The 21,345-nt window shown below is 43.9% G+C and overlaps 1 protein-coding gene across 1 annotated transcript; it reads right to left on the bottom strand.

Moving 5' to 3' along the window:
* Positions 1-1,753: 1,753 nt before the first annotated feature.
* Amd1 (adenosylmethionine decarboxylase 1) lies at positions 1,754-20,343 on the bottom strand. The gene is made up of 8 exons (XM_055615908.1): positions 19,881-20,343; positions 10,279-10,365; positions 9,094-9,220; positions 7,717-7,819; positions 6,429-6,471; positions 4,759-4,996; positions 4,522-4,677; positions 1,754-3,925 (listed from the first exon to the last, which is right to left on the bottom strand). Exons 1-8 carry the CDS (start codon positions 19,988-19,990, stop codon positions 3,785-3,787), a joined length of 1,005 nt encoding a protein of 334 aa, XP_055471883.1. The 5' UTR covers positions 19,991-20,343; the 3' UTR covers positions 1,754-3,784.
* Positions 20,344-21,345: the final 1,002 nt, after the last annotated feature.

The raw sequence follows: 21,345 nt of genomic DNA, 5'->3' as shown, positions 1-21,345 counted from the left end.
GGCACATACCATTAATCCCAGCACAAGTTCAGAAGCACAGATCTTGTCTTAAAAAAAAAAAAAAAATCCTGGTGTTTGTTGAGACAAGGTGCCCTGGTTATCCTGGAACTTAACTCTAACTGGGCTGGCCCTGAACTCAGAGATCTGTTTCTGCCTCCCGAGAGCTTTTAGGATTAGACAAGGGCCACTACCGCCCAGCATTTTGAGACAGGTTTCTGTGTGTAGCCCTGGGGCTATATAGACCCAGGTTGGCCTCAAACTGAGATCACTCTGGAGCTGCCTTAGACCTAGTTTTTGGTAGGCCTCTCACTGTGGGCCCCTAACATTGAGCAGAGAAGGCACCCTTATAGTGTTCCTTTTACAGGACTTGCAGGCTTTCCTTCTAGTCAGCTGCTACAGGTTCACTACGTACAGCCTTTATGTTGAGCAATGTTTGTTCCTTCAGGGTCTGTCACTACAAAGGTACTGAGATTATCGAACCTGAGAGAAATCACAATGTGCTTGCTCTTATTACCAATTGACTTGTCTCCAAACAGCCTTGTGTCTTTACTGAAACTTTAATGTTTTTTGAGCACATGCCATCTGTACATGTGCCTAAGTCCAGAATAAGCCCAAGTCTTCTGGCTCATCCTCTTACTGAATGGAACTAAAATTAAAAATTCTTACTGTATGCTGGCTTTTCAATAGTCCATGCTACTTCATGTTAAGTCATGCAACCTCTAACCTTTCAGTTTAAGCCTAACATTCAGTCTATTCCCTCACTGCCCTCTTAATCTGCCATTGAATGTGATCTTGTCCAGTTCTATACACTCAGCACTTCATCATGCATTTGTACTAGGCACTATGGTCAACACTGGATACGTGTTTCCTCATCCCCGTGTGACGGGGCATGTATGTTGGGTTGGACAGCTTGTGGTTCTAGTGTGATTACAGGATCCTCAGGCTTGGTAGCCAGGGTCTTTACTGGCAGAACCACCTCACCATTCCACTGCTCAATGCACAGGTGAATGGCAGACTATTTCCTAGTTATTTGCACATATCCATATAAGGTCATTAGAAATTATGCAGGTCAAAAAACTTTGGAATTGTCAACAAAATGGCAATTTCTCAACCTTCTGACCACTTATACTGGGACTAGCAAGAGACAGTGTTTGACTCAAAGGAAAGTAAAGAAGAAAACCAGAATCAGGAAAGTACTGAACTCAACTGAAACACGAGCAATTCAAGGGAGTCTCTGAAGGCAGGAAGGGATAGGATCCAACAGGAGCCAGCAGTGCCTCTTCCATTACAATAAAACACTGGGGAGCCAGAAACAGAATTAGTAACAGTTATTCACTTACTGACACAAGCACAAATCTTAAAAATGCTCATTAACGAACAATGAAATTCACATTAACAAGTCTGTGTCACACACAAACACCATTTTTTTTTCCCTAGGTGGTACACAAACATATACCTATAGGGCTCAAGTGAGCCTCTTGCCTCATCCTTCTTCTAGAGTCAGTCTAAGAAAAAAACCAAAACAAAGCATCTAACTTAAGTCCATCCTGAGAAAATCAGAACATAATGACCTAAGTTAAAAAAAAAAAAAAAAAAAAGACCAGAAGAGGTGGCGTCCAGCCAAACTCCAGTGAAAGACTGTACTTCTTATGAAGCTCTCTACTGACGGCTTGTGTGTAACATCTACCTACAAATGTTTGAAGTTCTCTGGTTTTTGGTTAAGTAGACAGCAAGCAACAGAAAACTTTCTGAATGTTACTAGACAATTAAGCAAACTTTTATTTAAGCTTACAATGTGGTACAGAAATACATCTCAACTGATTAAAAAACCAACACCAACGAAGAGAAATTATGGCACCAAAACTTCCCCTCCCGTAATCACACTAGGATCACTATTCAAGCTACAGTTTTTCTAGGCTTTTTTCCACACAAACCTATGCAAATGTCAACATTAGAATTCTTAATTCTGTAAGATCGGGGGTCAGACCTCAAGCCAAAATCTACCGGGTCACAAAAATCCAGCTTAAATAAACACTGGTCCTCCAAATCGCAATTAGGTGCTCTGCTCTTTACAGAATCAGACTGGTAGTGCTAACTGAAAGCTTCCCCAAGGAAGCATTCAATCAACAGCATGTGTTAAAAAAAAAAAAAAAAATCAGTGTTCCAACCACTTGATTTCAAACCAAGTAGAGTCTATATGCTTAGAAACACTAAAAAAGTGTTTCATTATAAATACAGAAGGAACAAAATATCACTGCATCAGTCCAGAAAACTACCCAGAAAATAGTACAGGGGCAATAAATAAAATTTTTTTCCGTTTCTTAGCTGTTTAAATCTCAAAGTATTTGCAAACACCACTAACATGGCAACTCTTGAAAGCCGTGTTTCTAGTCCCGCTAAGTATCTTCAGCGCTGTTCTGTTCCTACACTCACTATCTGGCCGAGTGCCTGGGTAGCTCCTTGCTGGTCAGCCATTCATCTGATCACGTGACACCATGGTGAAAGGAAGACCACACAGAACAGACAGCTCACAGGCATCACAAAAAGTTACAACTTTTAAGTCTTAGATGGAAAGGTCAAATTTTCCTTTAGGAGTAATTGGTGGCAATGGTGGCTAAAGGAAAAAGGGCACCGTACTTTTACCTTTAAATCCTAAAGGTTCTAACCTTTAGGATTTAGCTTCTGCATTGACTTGGTGACCATTCTTCCTATAGCTACTTGGTAAGTTGGTGAAGGCAGGGCAGGCACTCCATTAAAGCTAATTGAAGTGCACGGCATAGCCCACTGTTTCCACTGAAGATAGGGTTTCTCTTCTGTAGCCCTAACTCCTGAATGCTGGAATTAAAAACACTCAACCACCATACACAATGCAGTTTTTTTTTTTTTCTTAGTGGGTTTTCCTGCTAATCACCCTCAGAGACTTCAATTCTTTTCATTTGATACAGTTTTGTCATTTATCTTCCACAGAAGTTCATGCCAATAAGAAGGCCACATTCCTTATGTCTTAGAAAAAAAATTACACCAGGGACCATGTCTAAATTCCCCCACCTGGGGTGTAAGATTGTTACATAAGCCCACAGTGTAACAGTGTATTGCTGTATCAGGGGGGGAAGTGAAGGAAAGAGCTGAGAAGGTGAGAGGAGAAATCAATCACAGGGCTACAAATGTACAAACTATTGAACAGTAGAACACAAAACAGTAACTGGAATTATTTTCTTACAAGGACTCAACTTGTGGAAGAAAAACTTTTAATTGCCATTGCATAAAACACCTGTATGAAGTAAAAATTGATTTTGAATAACGTTAGTAGAGAATATGCTCTAGAAAGTGGAGGTAACTGGATGTAAAAACTCTGGCAGCAATTGAACAGTCGCAGATGGTCAGCTGAGGCCAGCATCTAATGAGGACGAAAGCCTTGTCTGTGGGGGATTTTGGACGATGCCTGCAGAAATATTACACTGTGCATAAACCAAATTGAATCATTTTCACAAGTGTCGTAAAGATTCATACAGTCAAAGTTCTTTTCTACATGCACTTCAATTCCACAGCAAGAGTGGCGTAGAACACCTAAACACAGAAGAGAGCATTCATGCAAGATATCTAACTCCTTGATATAATAATGCATACACTTCAAAATGATTACACTATCATTACACCTAGGGCTTTCTGCAACTACAAGGTGGTGGTCATGGAGAGCACAGCCCCCAGTGTCAACATCTAGAAAGCGGCCACCACCTCCTGTGTGTCTTCTCTTTTTGCGCTTTTTCTTCTTCATTTTTCTTAATCAACTCTGCTGTTGTTGCTGTTTCTTAGCAAAACTGGTAAAAACAAAATTGTAATCATTGAACATAGCACTCTGGCAATCAAGACGTTTAAAACCTTCAATCTTCTGGGGTGAAGAAAGCACTGTGCGACATTTAGAACTCTGGGGAAAAAATAGAAACAAACGTTAGCACTTTTGTAGATTATTTCCAGACAAATGGTGATGTTTTAAAACTGTGTATTTTAAAAGATGTATTTGATTTGAACCATGTCTTTATGTGTGTATGAGCACATGTGCATATGCCATGAGATCAGAGACAGGTCGTCCGGCTCTTTGGTATTGCAGCCTCTGGAGCCATTTGCTGCAGGAGTGAGATCTGAACTCAGGTCCTCTGACAAAGCCAAGTGCTCTCTAACTGCTGAACTCTCTGCAGCCCCAAATGTGGCGTTTTATTTGATTTTCCTCATGGGCTGGGAAGGAGTGTCGATGGTCTCTGACCAGGTATCCACAGGGAGCATCAGTACAACTCACTACCTGGGTGCCACACAAGACTGACGAAACAGTAATGAAACATGTAAGGTCTCTGCCCAGCAGCCACAGTAAATGGCCCTGCCGTATAGCTCGGTGACTAGGTGTAGCTGTCACCTTGCAACATCCTGTAGCAAAGCCCTTTAGGCTTTATTGTTCCCAGCAACCATAGTCGTTGGGCTGGATGTGCAAGCCCCTGTATGGCCCAAGAAGGCCAGAAGTCAAATTACCTGATTAACGAACAAGGTGGTCACAAATTTTCCTGGCTTGAAAACTTCCACAACTTTCCTGATCAGGTCATCATAGGAGGTCTGACTTAGGTTTGTTTCAAAGCTAACATAAGAAAATTCTGGTTCTGGAGTGATGTGAATAGTCCAATATGTTCCCTGAAAGAGGAATTTTGTTGTTAGTAACAGAAAGGAGAAAATACAAACACTGAAATAATTGTCCAAACTTCAATTTCTTACATCTGATTTCATTCCATTCATTGAGTAGCCACAAGGATTGAACAGCGTGGCATCAATGACAGAACCTGGTATCAGGTCACGAATTCCACTCTCACGAGTGACATCCTTTGCAGTAACACCGTCTTTCATGTAGAACTGGTCCATAACTGCTGGGTCAAGCTCACTCATCAGAATTTCCAGGGTTTGATCTGGCTGATTGATTACTCGGCTCTCTGGGAAATCCAAAGTATACAGGTACCTATGTAGAAGTAAAGTAGAGTTTCTACAATGGACCCGGCAGTCCAGAATAAGCCTTACACTGACTCTGGTCTACAGAAAAAGCCAGCTACACATGAAAACTCCTTTTAAAAAGGATCATGCTCCATCCCATAATAACCACACTTTAAAACCAGAGACAAGCAATGGCCTCTGAGTCAAGTCATTTGTTCTTCAAGGCTTCCAGGTGGGTTGACCAAACTCTAGTACATGGCCAGCTAACAAACAAACAAACACACAGACAGACAAACAAACAAGACTATTATTCACTCATCCCTTTATTTACTTTTATTTAGTTTTTTTTTGAGACAGGTGTCACCATGTAGACCTGTCTGTTCTAGAATTCACGCCAAATCAGGCTGGCCTCCAATTCAGATCTACCCACCTCTGCTAGGATTAAAGGCATGTACCATACTCCAACCAAGGACCATGCATGGAGATTGCCTAGACAACTGGGGCTCAGATGTAGCCCATGGGCAGCTCAGCTCAGCCTCCAAGCTGGTTCCTTGGTAATAGGAGCAGGGGCTGTCTCTGGCATGAACTCAGTGGCTGGCTCTCTGAACACCTGGGGGGGGGGAGGTGCAGCCTTGCCAGGCCATAGAGAAAGACAATGGAGCCAGCCCTGATAGGCTAGGGTCAGATGGAAGGGGAGATGTCCTCCCCTATCTGTGGACTAGGCGAGGGGTATGGGGAAGAAGAGAGAGGGATCTGGAGGAGACTAGGGAGGGGGCTACAGCTGGAATACAAATTGAATAAATTATAATAACTGATAATAATAAAAGGAAAGAGGCATGTACTACCATCACCTGGTGGGAAATCAGGGAAAAGTTATAGGTAGGAGTGGGAGATGAACATGATCAAGCATACAGACAAAACTTGCACTTTTAAACTGCCTCCAAAACAACAAAAACTCCAAACTCCAACTTTGCTTAAAAAACAACACAACTTGGGGGCTGGAGAGAGGGCTCAGGTTAGGAGGACTGGCTGCTCTTCCAGAGGACCTGGTTTCACCTTCCAGCACCCACACGGCAGCTCACAACTTGTCGGTAGCTCCAGTTCTAGAATATCTGGCACCTTCACTGATATACATGCAGGCAAAACAGCACTGCACATAAAATAAAAATAAATAAATCTTAAAACAGAACAACTTTTACCCTCCAGATTCCCCTTTACAGTAACCATCCTCGGGTGCTCACATGCTAGGTAAAGTAACGCCGTACCACTCAACTATCCTCCCACCCTTCTTTCTTTCTCACCAAGTTGCCTTTACTGGCCTTGTTCCAATCACCTCAGCCTCCAGAGTAGCTAGAATTAATAAGTGTGGGTTACCAGGTCTAGCTTAAAACATTCCCTCCCCTAAAAAAACAAACAAACACACACACATAGGCAATAAAGCCAAAATCAAAATTACATACCAACAGTCAGAATTCATACGTCCCATACAATATGCTGCTCCATCTGTGAGGAAAGAGTAGTTTTAAAAATTTACTTAACAGGATGGCACATTACCAGCCATTCAATAAACAGTATTTGCCACTGATTGGTGATGTCCTCAGAAGGGAAATTAAAGCGGGTGAATTCTAATAGGAAAATCATGTGTTTTGCTGTCTGTTTGTATGAGTTTGCTACACCACATGGGTGTTTTATGCCCACAGAGGCAAGATCTATTAACCATGTGGAAACCAGGAACCTGAGTCCTTTGCAAGCAACAAGTACTTTTTTGAGACAGGGTTTTTCTGTGTAGCTTTGGCTGAACTGGACCCTCTTTGTAGATCAGATTCACAGAGATCTGCCTGGAGAAACAACTGCTTAATATAAGTTGTTTTATTTACATATCCTTCCCAAACTGTTTCAAGATTTCCCTTAGTAAGCAAAGCAAGTACATACCCAGAGTAGTGTTTGTTCAATGTTAAAAATAACTGCTAAGTGTCTGAAGTCTTTTATTTCTTGCAGTACTGAAGATCAAATTCAGGGCTTCATACATGTGAGGTACAAATTCAACACTACTTGTGAACTATACATACTTTAATCCCAGGTTTTCACCTTTAAATCTATTCCTGTAAGCCCACATTTGCTGAAACACTGGCCTAAGTCCCAAGAACAGGCCAGGCCAGGCGACTGGTATCTATTAGTCTCTACCTCCCGAGCACCAGCATTACAAACTCCCCCTTCACCACACCTGGCTACCTTTGTTTTTATTTTAAATGTAGGTACTGGAAATCAAATTTGGGTCTTGTGTAGTAAGCAACTTCCAACTAATTGAGCTATCCACATAGCTGCTGTTTTTGAAACATATTCTCACTATCTGGACCTGACTGCCCTGAGTGCTTAGGTTCATGGGCTTCTTCAGCCTAGTAGCCAGGGCCTTGCTTTCCACAACATTCTGCCCATACTGTTTTTACAAGAATAAAATTTGTTGTTTTACCCACCTAACTAAAATGTCTGAAATCTTTATGACATCCAGATAAGCAGGGGAAACAAATAAGCACGGAACTAACATGAAGTGTACATTTACATGTATGTATGCCCAACAATCTAAAACAAACGCTGAGTTGCAGGCCAGACCCAAACCAGCAAGGGCTACATCGTGAGGCCCCATCTCAGAAATCAAAACAAAACCAGCCAACAAAACACGTACCCATCTTTAAATGATTGTGCCCCTACTTCAGAAGGCAAGGATTCTTACATTCTACTTTTACTTACTTGGGAAAATTGCATTAAGAAACTCGATTTCTTCCTGGAAATTCCGGTGTGGGTACCCTTGGTGAGAAGGCTTCATGAAATTCTTACGAGAATAAAAGAAGCTCTTAAAAGAGAAAGAAAGATTTTTAATCTTTCCAAACCAATTTTCTACATATAGAAAAGCCAACAAAATTAAAACTTTACAAAATATTTCAAGTTGCAACCGTGAAGCACACAAATCAGCCACCTGGACAACACTGGTACATTTGCTTTCACTACTGCAAAGTACTTTCTGTTGTTGTAGACCAGGCTAGCCTCAAACTCACAGAGACCTGCCTGCCTCTGTCTCCCTGAGAGCTGGGATTTCAGATATGAGTCACCACACTTGGCTTGCAATGTACTTAAACTGGAATAGAAAATAAAATAGTGATTCTTTTAAAGGCCTTAAGTTTGATTCCCAGCACTCACATGGACACTCACAAGCCCTATCTAACTCAGCCCCAGGTATCTGGTGCCCTATTCTGGCCTCCATGGGCACTAGGCACACACATACATGTAGCTCGCAAAAACATTCATATACATTAATAAACAAACAAGGCCGTACTATGTAGACCATTAATGCGGCCCCCTCCCCCCCTTGAAGCTCTGGGATCCCAAGTGTGCAGCCACATCCAGCTTGTAGTGGTGGTTTTCAAAAGTTAAGTAAGCAAAAACCATGGGACAACAGAGATGACTAGGTCTTATGTCGTGTGCACATGTGTACCACGGTGTGCATGTGGAGGTCAGAGAACAGATTTGGAGTCACTTCTTTTCCCTAGCTTTGCTGGGTTCTGAGCATAAAACTCAAGATGTCAGGCTTGAGTGTCAAGTGTTTTTCAATAATCAGCAACACAAGTGGTGCCCACATTTGAGATATCCTACAGGCTAGCTGAGTACCCACCAGACTGCACTAGTGGGGTGAGTATGGCGGCCGGCAGCTTTACTCTTAACACTAAGGACACTGAAGCAAGAGTGTAGTTTGAAGACAGCCAGGTCTCCAACACCAGACACACCCCAGTTCTTCCCAGACTACAGAACAGGCTGGGTGTGGCAACATGCACCTGTAACTCCAGAACTCTGGAGGGAGAGGCAGGAGGACTGAGTTTGAGGCAAGCCTGGTCTATGTGATAACATCCACATTACAAAACAAAAAGCCAAAGCCCAAAACAATATTGGCAGGCAGTGTAACTTAATGACAGAGCATTTGACTACCAGGCCTGAAGCCTTGGGTTCAGTCCCAACCACAGGTGCAAAGAAACCAAAATTGAGAGTTTAATGCCTTCCTTTGAGGTAAAATGTTAAAACCCAACCAAAACAGAAACTACTCATCAGTTTTAAATAAGGTGTCTGAGCACTTACTTGAATCGAATCAAACCCACTGTAGTCCCTAGCAAGCTTCAACAGGGGAACCAGTGCTTTCAGTAAGAGGGTGGTACCACATGTCTTCAAAATGAAACGTCTCTTGGAGACAAACATGCTACTCTCACTGCAACACAAAGTTTCACAATCATTTCTACACCAATATTATGGAAACTACAACTAATCTATTAGTTCATCAATATTTGTGATTTTTCCATCGCTGATGAATGTATTTTATGTACTTATCCACCAACACCAAATAATCTACAACATAATTAGAAAAACAATTAGCTTTATGTCCTTTTATGTGTTATATCCTATAATATACATTCATTTCCCCCTAATATTTAGCCTTTCTTATTCTTTCTTCTACATACATATACAATTGGCTAGATTCTGAACATGCATTCGTATGACCTTGCTTAAATAATATACATTCCAAGTCCACCCATTTTCCTGCAATTGTGTAATTTCATTTTTCTTTTCTCCTTTTTTCCCCTTTTGTTTTGTTTGTTTTCAAGACAGCGCTTCTCTGTGTATTCCTGGCTGTCCTGGACTCACTTCACCTCATCGTGGGCACCACTGATAACATGCCTTTTTCATTTCTTTAACTAGGTAACAAATTTTGTGAGGAAATCAATGTTTTTGCATAGTATTATCTACTTGGTATGGTGCATAAGCATTCTGTTAAACATCTCTGCTCAAGCCAAACACACTTAGGTAAAAACAAAATCAAGTATTAGTGTATATTATTTAGTGCTAGGCCTAAGGCCCACAGTATAAACTAACCATTCAAAGCATTTATTGATTAAACTAACGTCACACCTAATTTGGTTAATGGCTTTTTTTATACTAATACAGCAACCTGACTTAATGGAGCAAAATTTCATACCTTGTCAGAAATTGGGGCAGAGATCAGTGTGTGTGTGTGTGGTATCATAATAAAATGTTTTTCTTTCACCCAACAGTCATTGCTGCTAACTATGTGGGAAACATGGCAACCATCAAGAGCTGCTAGCAAGGCTTAAAAGAAAAAACTACCTAGAAACACAAAAATTACATTTTATACCAGTCTTAAAACTGGAGAAAAAAAAAAAAAACAGATTCTGGCGAGAAGATATTCAGTATTTCACAAAGGCTGTGATTAGAACAGTAGCTTCTCAGTTAACTCTCTGCAGGACTCACCTGAGTACATAAGCTTCCTGCTTGTCAGTCTTTGTCACACTTATGATCGAGCACTGCACATCCTTCAAAAGGACATCCCACTCAGATCTGTTATTCAATAGAAAATACAATTAACAGTGCTGTTTCTTCTACCAGACTTTATTCATTTCAAGAAAATGTTTCCCCAATGCTAGAGACTGAGTGCTGTCCACACACTAAACAAGCACTCGACACTGAGTTATATTTCTAGTCTCTCCTTTCCACCCCCACCCCAAGACAAGGTTTCTGTGTGTAGCCCTGGCTGTCACGGACTTACTTTGTAGACCAGGCTGCCCTACAAATTTGCCTGCCTCTGCCTGGGATTATAGGTGTGCACCACCACACTCAGCTAAAACAGATTTTAAACAAAATGTTGCAGAGTAAACTGAAACCACTTCATCTACTTATTATTTGTTTGTTGCTCTATGAGACAGGGCTCCACTGGATTGCCCTGGATTTTTCAGTATGTACAAGTCCTGGCCTCAACTCAAAGAGATCTACCCACCTGATTCCTGCGTGCTGTGACTAAACTACCAAACACTTTTATGTGTGCGGTCACCTGCAGCATGTGTCTGTGTACAACATGCATGCAGCACCCACGGAGGCCAAGAGAGGATGTCAGATCCTAGGGAACTGAAGCTGCAAATGCTTGTAAGCTACCACAACGCGGCTGGGAAGCCAACCTGGGTTGTCTGCAAGAGCAGCGATTACTCTTTATCACATCTTTCCAATACCTTGCTTACTATCATAAGCAAAGAGCATGTACTACTTTGGGCCTTTTCTCAAAAATCACCATCTTTGGTTTTTGGCTCCCCAGTATCTTTTCTGTTTTTTTCAAGACAGGGTTCCTCTAGCGCTAGCTGGCTTTGAACTGGGAGATCCACCTGCCTCTGCCTCCCAAGTGCTGGGGATTAAAGGCGTGCCACCACTGCCTGACTTTTCAGCATCAGTTACTTCAATACCTACTGTAGACATTCTAATCCATGTACTTCCTTGTTTGTGTTTGAGCTCATTGCATGGGGTACAAACATCCTTGGCCTTTATCCATCTATATGCCAGAAGCAACACCCCTGTCCCAAGTTGTGCCAACCAAAAAATATCTCCAAACGTTGCCAAATTTCTCCTGGGTAGCAACTGTCTCCAAGTAAGAAATGCTGACCTAAATCAATAAGAAAGTATCCTTTAAAAAAAGAAGTATATACAAATAGGATATGAATTACATGTTTTACTAAGCTTTGATAGTTTAATAATTTCCAACCAGTATACTAGTATGTGATCCTAATGTGTTGGCTTTATTAGCTATCAGTTTGAATGCTATACTTAAAACCTGTAATTCTGCTTCCAAGCAGACCAATTTGTTGCAATAATTAATATAGGCTAGTAATCTTGGTGTAGTGTTCAGGAATAAAGCACACATCTTCCATCATTATCACCAACTCCAATGTTCTCTCTCTTTCCAAACAAAGTTTCTGCTTTAGCTTTGGTTGTCCTCAAACTCACTCTGTAGACCAGGCTGGCCTCAAGAGATCCACTTGCCTCTGCCTCCAATGTGCCACCAGCACCCAGCTTCCACTGTAGTTTCTAAATGGATGAATATGTAACTTAGAAAATGCCTTAGCCAACTGCATAAAGCCCTGTTGGATATAATGTGGACAGCAATACAGCCTTTCCTCTTAAAATAAGTCAGCAATACAACTTTTAATGCTAGAGTAGAGAATTATTCCTACTCAGTTTTGCCTTTATTAGACAAAAATAACCATAGTTGCTATAGATGAATAGACCACTGTAGGTTCCAATAAGGCTTTCTTTAGAATACTAGGTATCCTTCCACCATGTGCTAATATAGTCAACTGTTCCAATAGTTGGTTTTTGTTTGTTTGAGAGGGGGTCTCATTATTTAACTCTGGATGTCCATGAATTTAGAGGTTCACTTGCCCCTATTAAAGTTATGTATCATCATGCTGTGCCTACATACATAGCACTGTATTGCCTTTAATTTTATCTTTCTTGCCATGATTTCTTTTCTTGAGCCTCTGGCTGTAAGATACTATGTATCTTCAAAACCACTTGGTTGATAAGTCTAACTGTTAAACCACTTCCTTTCATTCCATGACAGAAAAAAAAAAAATGCTAACTACTTTGAACATCACTGTTACTTGAGGAAGAAGCATGCTAAATTGCTAAGATGGAGGAAGCACATATATTTGTCTCGGGACTGAGCAGCCTGGACAAAGCTGGGTGCTGAATGTAGTCAGGACCTGTGACAAATCCAGGCTAGTATAATCCACAAACTGTTACTCGGCTCCCACCTACAGTATACAAGGACCAACGCCTCCTCAAAGAAAGAGCAAGCAGCAACCATGGAAAATGGTATAGAAACTAGCCTCGGCATAATTTTTAATAGCTTAAAAAAAAAACCCCATCAAATGCTACAAGATAATATGAACCAAGGGTATATTATCATTAAGTAGACACAAATACTCTTAACATTTCACCTAAATCAAGTCCAGACAAAGAAAAAAAGAGGATGGCTCAGTGGTTAAGAGCACTGGCTACTCTTACAAAGGTCCTGGGTTTGATTCTCTGCACCCACATTAAGGCTCATTATTAAATGGAACTCCAGTTTCAGTGGTACACAAACATATATGCAGGCAAAACACATACAAAACAAAAACTTTAAAAGGTTGTTGACAAGGGATAAAGAGAAGGTTGTTTGTGTTTAAGAAGTACAGGTGCCTGAGGACTGAGGGTATTTGGAAAAAAAATTAGTTATGTACCCAATGAACACGTACAGAGCTTTCTTTCTTGTGCTAGTACATCATCATTCTTTATCAGCTTCCTACTGCATTAGGTATAAGTAAGCTACAGACTTTACACAAATCCTACACAAGAGAACAGAACAGTACTAGCAGGCAGGCAGAGTGAAATCAGAGACAAGAGTAGAGTTACACTTCCGTCACCTGAAGATGGTACACAGATTCTATTGTCAGATCCAGCGACTACCTGGCAAGTTGCTCAGAGATTTTAATCTACAAATTTAAGTGATTACATACCACTTCCTGAAGTAAAATGGCTAGTTTCAAAGTGCAGCTTACTCAGTCCCTGTTTAAAATTCAACCAAAGCTACCAAATTAGCGAGCACACAGCTTGACTAAGGGCTGTTTCTGAGACTCTTATCTCAGGCCACCACAACCCTAACCCAAGGTAGTTATGTAAGCAGTAACCTAGTGCATAGCCTATGGCTGCTTACAGGGGATTGCATGCTGTTCTCTGGCCTCCAAGGGCGCCTACATGTGTGTGCAACAAACATCTTAACAAAACTTGTCCCAAATTCATCTGTATTATTTTCTCTATTGCTGCTACAATGTTCAGTGTATGTTTCTAAAAAGATAAGTTTGTTTGGGGTAAACAGTGGTAATTACAGACCCCCAGAACCACAAGAAGAGGGAAAAGAAAAATGGAAAGAACTGATTTCTGTTAGTTGCCCTCTGCCCTACAGGAAGAAACACTTGAATATGTGCACCACACCACAACAAAAGTTTGTGTGGGAAACTCAAACCAAAAGGTTTTCTGGCAGCGCATTGTAAATGCTTTCTATGTAAAATGACCATAACTTCAATACTGACATATGATCCTCTAATGGAAATTTTATCTTCCTTATAACATCCCTAAAGCAGGTTAAGAATATCCAACCATAGACACCAGAAGCAGTGGAAGAGAGGTAACAGGATGGAAGCCTCCTACAGAGGATCCTCTGAAAGGATTCACCCAAAAAGGGATGGAAGCAGATGTTCAAACTCACAGCCAAACTTTGGGCAGAGCTCAGGGAGTCTTGTGGAGGAAGAGAGGAGTGGAGACCAACAAAAACAAAAGAGCTGAGGCCAGCGGTTCCTGTAGAGACTGGTGCACCAACAGAGGCCCATGCATGGAGAGGACCCAGACCCCTGCTCAGATGTGGCTGATTGGCAGCTCAGTTTCCATGCGGAATCTAGTGAGGCTGTTCCATGCGGAATCTCTGTTCCATGCGGAACAGAGGCTGCATTCTGTCATGAACTCAGCTGACTGCTGACTACTTGACCTGATGATGCAGCCTTGCCAGGCCACAGAGGAAAAGAATCCAAGTGATGAGACTTAACAAGCTAAGGGCAGATGGCAATAGGAAAGAATTCCGCTTTCGGCGTTGGACTAGGGGAAGGGAGTGAGAGGAAAAGGGAGGGAGGGGCTTCAATCAGAAGATATAATGAATAAATTGTGGAAAAAAAATCCAACCAGTTCTAAATGCCATTTCCACCATATTTAAAAAGTCGCTATTATTTCTCAAGTTCATTTGCTACTGGAATCTCCCACCTAACCTCACCTTATTACTAAGAATAGCTCAAAGTCTCATGACTTGTAAAGAGAAGAGATCTTATAGTCAGAACCACTTTTTTCTGGACAGGTTCTCAGTGGGTAGCCCTAGCTGATTCGGTAGACCAGTTGGTCCCCAACTAGGAAATCCACTTGTGTGCCACTCCCTGCTGCTGGCATTTGCCACCAGGCCCAGCTAGTTAGAACCACCATTTCTCACCAAACTTAACCCTAAGAAACTATGCTTTTCTTTTTAATTTCAAATATATTATGAAGTGGACTCTAAAATCCCACATAGATCATTCATTGCTTTAGTCATCTACATTACCCATACCAATACTCTTCCCTAATTAAGTAATTGTTTAAACCAAACTGCATCAGCCAAGCTTTTCCTCTATGAAAGGGGGTGGGGTTGGCACACTTGAAGAGATGAGACAGATCAGCAGTTAAGAGGAATTCAGGAGTCAGGCCTGGTAGCACAAACCTTTAGTCCTAGCATGCAGTATGTAGAGGCAGGAGGTCTCTATGAGCTCAGAGGCCAGCCTGGGCTTATCTATATGGCTCCAGGACAGACAACCAGGACCATGTAGAAAGACTCTGTTTCCAAAAATTAAAAGGAATTCAGGCCTCAGTACCCACCACCTGCCTGTAATTCGTTCCAGTGAAATATACTCAGTATTCTACTCAGGGGGAAAAGTACTCTAAAAGGCTGTTTTCAGTATGTTTGCACCTTGTCCCAGCATTAAAGCTTGGAAAGAAGAAACCATTTTGCCTGAAAGGTCTATTCTATCATACCATATACAAAAGCCATATCTAATTCCATACCTAAATATAAAATGTAGAATGTTCAGGAGAAAATATCTTCAGACTTTGAGATTAGCAAAGATATTTAAAATAGGGCATAACAGGAACTATCAGAGAAAAAAATATTACCAGTAATAAATTAAACTTAATGCATGCACTCTGGTAAAGGCACATTTGCATACTGGCCATCTGGACAATTTAAGAGTGTGTCCATCTCCCTTTAGACAGGTATCCTTAATCAGCCCATCACTACCTGTCCTGTCTTCCTGGCACAAACTTAAACAAGATGACACATGGGTTCTGCCCAGGGTTCAAGGCATGCAGTTCAAGTCCTAGCATCTGGCCAACTGAATTATCTCCCCAGCCCTAGATAGTTTGTTTTATGAGCCAGGGCCTCCTTTTTGCCTACACTAACCATGCAGACCCTGAAATCCTACTGCCCCAGTCTCCTGATGCGACTACGGGTATGCACAGCTCAGCCAGTCGCACAAGACTGAAACCTGAAGTCCCAACAAAGCTTAACTACAGATAAGACACCACCTCAAAAGCTAAATTGAATAAAAGAGAGAGAAAACGAATCCAAAGTTCAAACTATTTTCTAAAGAACACACCCAAAAGACATTTTTTTGGGGGGGGGGGCACTAGGGTCCCACTTGGCAGACCAGGCAAGCTTCAAATTCAAAGCCCTACAGCGTCTATATCAGAGCCCTGGGACAAGCATGTGCCATCACACCCAAACTCTATTACTACATACCTGTGTGTCTGGCAAGCATGCCAGATGCACTTGTATAGGTCTGAGGACAACTCTTCAGAGGTCGGAGGTGTTTCTATCCAACTTTCGTGTGCATTTGTTTTGGGAATGAAACTGAGTTTTCCAGACTTGTTCATCAAATACTGTTATCCACTCAGTCCTTGCCAGAGTGAAATCTTACAAACAGGAAAAGATGTCCAACTCCACTACTCAGCAACTAATCCACGAGTGTGTGTCTATGTAGTCCTGGCCAACCTGGATCTTGCCTTACATAGACAATCGTCTGCCTCTGTCTCTCAGATGGCAGAATACCCAGCCAGCAATGCATTCTTTATTTTTTGAAACAGGTTTCTCTATGTAGCCATGGCTGTCCTGAACTCTGTAGAGCAGACTGGCGTTAGAGATCTACTTTCCCCTGCCTCCTCTGGGATTAAAGACACTCACCCCCCGCCCCCACTGCTGCAGTCCCAGCCCCCCCCACTGCAATTCTTCAAAGGTCCTTCATACTCCATTCCTCCATTTATAAGGCTGCCAGTCCACCACTGACCAATCTTGTCAGATTAGTTTCATTTCCTAGTTTTACAGAAATATAATCTCATAGCATGTATGTTTTTATCCAGCATCTTTTCTCAGCATATCTGCTTATATTAGTACTCATGTTTTGCATGATATCAATGGTTCATTTTTGCTTGGTAGCATTCTGCTGTATACAGAATGTATACAACTACACACTTGTTTTAACTTTCTGGGGACAAGAACTCACTGTGTAGTGCCTGACTGACTTAAAGCTCCCTTGAAGACCAGCCTGACCCCTGCCTAGCCCCTACTGGGATTAAAGGTGTATACTACTAATTCCCAACTACCTCCTCTTTAGTAGTTAGTAGATTTCCAGTGTGGAAATATAATCCTGCTTTCACTAGCAAACACAAACAGTCCCTTTGAATCATTCTCAAAACCATCATGCCTGGGGAGGTGTTGTTTAAGGTGTTCCCTTGCTTCTTGCTGAAGGTATGAAAAGCAATCATTTCTAAATTTATTCTCTTAACTCTTTCTGTAGGCATGTGTTCAACATGCTTTAAAAATGGACTGCTTCAAGTGCAGAGAATCTTATGAAAGAAGGTGGAGATAGAAAGACCTGGAGGGGACAGGAGCTCCACAAGGAGAACAGAACCAAAAAATCTGGGCACAGGGGGTCTTTTCTGAGACGGATACTCCAACCAAGGACCATGCCTGGAGATAACCTAGAACCCCTGCACAGATGTAGCCCATGGCAGCTCTGTGTCCAAGAGGGTTCCCTAATAATGGGAACAGGGACTGTCTCTGACATGAACTCAGTGGCTGGCTCTTTGATCACCTCCCCCTGAGGAGGGGGAAAGCCTTATCAGGCCACAGAGGAAGACAATGCAGACAGTCCTGATGAGACCTGATAGGCTAGGGTCAGAGGGAAGGGGAGGACCACCTCCCCTATCAGTGGACTAGGGAAGGGGTATGAGAAGAGGGAGGGAGAGAGGGTGAGATTGGGAAGGGATGAGGGAGGGGGCTACAGCTGGGATACAAAGTGAATAAATTGTAATTAATAAAAAAAAGAATAAGTAAAAAAATAGACTGCTTCTTTAACTGTCTATGATCTCTTTTAACATCTGTTCACATTTTGAAAACCAATGAGGGCGGTATTTTCGGCAATGACATGTAAGAACTTTCTGATTATCAAATACGAAAAAAGTTTAATGAGTTTCAAGACCAGCGTGGTCTACAGGGTTCCAGGCCAGTCAAAGCTACAAAAAACAAAACCAAACAAAACCAAACTGTGTTTTCAAACAAACAACAAAATCCCGAAAGTTGAGTGGGCTCAAAGTCTGGATAAAAATAACTACATCAAACTACGACTTGCCATCTTTAATACCTAACATTTTATATTACTAATATTGTTTTCTTCTGCAGCCTTGGTCTAAAAAAGAACAGAATCAGAAACTGTTAATAACTGTAAATAGTTTATTTAATCCTATTACTCCTTGGTTACGGTTTCAGTTTAAAATAGCAGTGAAGTCTTTCAGTTCTTTTGATAGATCTCAGCTACTACTTGATTAAAACTAGCTATAAATATCTACAAAGCACATAAAAAATTCCAGTTTCTGGTTTTCAAACAATTAAAGAAAGCACGGGTCGGTGGCACTCATCTTTAATCTTAAGACTTGCAAGGCTCAGGTGGATGGATCTCTGAGTTAGAGATCAACGTGGTCTAGAGCACAGCAAGAGAAACCCTGTCTCAGGGAAAAAAATTGAAAAACAAAATAGTTTGCCTTCTTAAAAAGGCCCATCTTTCCTCTACTCAGGAGCCATTTTAAAAAGCATTTACATGTTAATAAACATGTTATTTGACACCTATGGGTGTTTTGCCTACTGTACACGACCCACAAGGGGTCAAGGCCCCTGAAACCCGAGTTACAAATGGTTGTGAGCTGCTTCGTGGGTGCTGGGAATTGAGCCTGGGTCCCCTGGAAAAGCATCCAGTGCTCTTAACCTCTGGAATTTTCAACTAGGAAGTTGAGAACAAAAATCTTCCCTTTCCTAAAGGTGTTACAGATAGATCGCTTCGTTTCCAGACGGTTTTGGTAATTTCCTAGAACCCTCCTCATTCGGTCCCTACCACCAAGATTTTCTAGGAAATGATCCCGGCAGCACTAGCTTTTCAAGACGCCTACCACAATCACCAGCTTACTGTTCCTGAAAGGAATAAGCCTCTCCACGGTCATTGTGAGCAAATCCACGTGAAAACTGTTGCTGCCAGGGGAAAACGACACACGTGTCACCCGAGGCTTTCAAGCCGAGATCTCTACGTCGCTCCGGCTGCACTTCCCCGTACAATGGGAAACGTCCGCAGCCAACTCGTCGGAACTGCGTTTCCCAGTGTGCCTTAAAGTCTCGGCGGCACGTGGCCGCCGGGATCCTCGGCTCGCTTTTTTGTCAGAGAACGGTTGCAACGCGCAGCCAACATTCCTAAAACGCCCATTGGTCCACACCCTGGGGCCAGGCTCGCTGCAAGAGCCTGGGAGCTCATTGGTCCGCCTCTCAATGAACCGGACCACGCCGGTTCCTCCGCCGCCCCGGGTCGCCTCAGCGCGCCGAGCGGCTCGGCGGAGCCCGCGGACGCACGCCGCCGGCCACACTTGCAGGCGCGATCCGCCGGTCCCCGCGGGGCGATGGCCGACAGCTCTCGGCGCGACGTCCCGCCGGCGCGGGGGGCCTCCCCGGGCTCCCCCGCTGCGGCTCAGAGGCATTAAACAGGCTCCCGGGCCCCGGGGGGGAGAGCAGGCGACCAGCGTCCACCGCCCCGCCGCGCTCGACTCCGGAACAGGTTACACAACCCAAGGTCAGGGGAGCCGGGGCGCGGGCCCCGGACGGGCTCGGCCGCGGGCCCGGCACTGCGACACGGCCGCTCCCGCCCAGCCCGCGCCGGGGAGGCCCCGCGACGCCAGCCACACCTGCCCGAGGCCCGGCCGCCCGGGCCCCGCCGGGGACGTTACCTGAGCACGCGGCCGCCCGCGCCGGCCTCCTCCCCTCCCCCAGGGCGGGCGGCCCCGCAACGGCGGCGGGAGAAGCCGGTTCCCGCCCGCCGGCCCGGCCCCGCCGCAGGCCGCCACCCCCGCCGCCTCCCCGCCCCCCGCCAGGCCCCGGCACCCACCTCGGGATGGTGCGAAGATCCCCAGATCCCTGGCTTGCGTCGGACTGCTGCCTGGAGAACCAGACCTCCAGCAGCTTCTCGGTCCCTTCGAAGAAATGTGCAGCTTCCATCACCGTGCGACTTTAGCGAACAACCAACAACCACAGAAAATCAACTAAAATTAAATCTCTTCTCCCGCCGCTCCCGCCGCCGCTGCGGATTGTTCCAGCTGTGTTACTAAAGTTCAGGTTCCTTTTTTTTTTCTTTTTTTGATATAATTTTATATTAACTTTTTTTTAAAAAAAAAAAGGACTAATAAAATTCTCCCGGCGAATTTTTTTTTTTTTTGTGAGCGAAAGTTGAACGTGAGTCTGTTGGAAATAGAGGCAGATACAGTTCAGTCTCTGGTAGTCCGCTGCTTTCCCGTTAAGAGAGAGTTGAGCGAGCGCTAGCTAATGTCGCCGGCCATACTGTGTAAGCGAGGGTTCTGCGTGAGCGCAGACCTTATATAAGGCATCCTCCCCGGCAGGACAGGAAGTGACGCGGTAGCCCCGCCCCCGGGGCCTCATAGGCGCGGCGCCGTGTCAGTCAAACGTCGCCGGGCGCCGGCTGGCTGGGAGTGGGCCTCCTGGGAGGGCAGGGGGGAACTCCCGGCTCGCTCGCCTGCGGAGGGAGCTGCCGCTGTCCCCCGGGCGGCAGCCCTCGCCGTTGTCCGGCTGGGGACTTGGGGAGCCGGGCTGGCGGGGAGAGCTGGGCGGGAGGCAAGGCTGTTCCGCGCTGCAGACCGCAGGCTGGCGGAGGACAGGCGGGGGAGTCTGGAGGGGTGTCTGCGGGGCTCGGCGGGGGCGGTGGCCGCCGCTGGGTCGGCGCGGTGGCTTTGATCCTGGGCAGGTCCCCGTTTCAGACGAGTTTTTTTTTTTTTTTTTTAATCATTCTCTTTTTCATATGTCTCCTCGAGACGAACGCAGCCGAGGCAATAAAACTCAACCTTTGTCAGTGACGTACGCGTTGCCCGGGGTCGAATTGGAATGCGCTTCAGTTCTACTCGTGCTTTTATCTGATGTGGGGATGAAGGCGGCTCTCGACCGGTTTACACAATAGCCAGAAGCGTTGTCTTCCTATTTCAAACGAGAAAAGCAACGTGGCGCCCGGCCTCGGAGGGCTCCGGCGCGCTACCTACCTCCCACCGAGCGCCTTGCCCGGAGCCTAGCGTAGGAGTTGGCTGAGTGCAACAGCCGCCTTTATCAACCTGTGCTCCATGAGGTCAACTGGTGGAGATTTAGTTTGCAAAACTTTCTAGGAACTAGCTTTATTAAGTATACTACGTCGTTATCTGATAATATTCTCGGAGTATTCTTCGAGGGATGAACTAATGGAAAGTATTCCTCTCAACCACCAGTACCCCACGAATAGACAACGCTCTTTCAAATGCCTAAGAAGGATTTTCATTGATACAGGATAATAATATAAACAGGCATCCTAGACT

Source organism: Psammomys obesus, unplaced genomic scaffold, assembly GCF_907164565.1.
Source record: "Psammomys obesus unplaced genomic scaffold, mPsaObe1.curated_primary_1811, whole genome shotgun sequence".
Taxonomy (NCBI): Eukaryota; Metazoa; Chordata; class Mammalia; order Rodentia; family Muridae; genus Psammomys; species Psammomys obesus.
This window is presented reverse-complemented; position numbering and strand designations above follow the sequence as displayed.

Bases quoted from the DNA above. Each gene is read 5' to 3' on its own strand.
- Amd1 (XM_055615908.1), bottom strand. From the start codon at position 19,990: ATGGAAGCTGCACATTTCTTCGAAGGGACCGAGAAGCTGCTGGAGGTC. The intron at 4,997-6,428 runs GTATGTAATTTT...ACTTCTACATAG, and splicing joins CGTATGAATTCTGACTGTTG to GTACCTGTATACTTTGGATT. The intron at 4,678-4,758 runs GTAAGAAATTGA...TTCCTCTTTCAG, and splicing joins TGAATGGAATGAAATCAGAT to GGAACATATTGGACTATTCA.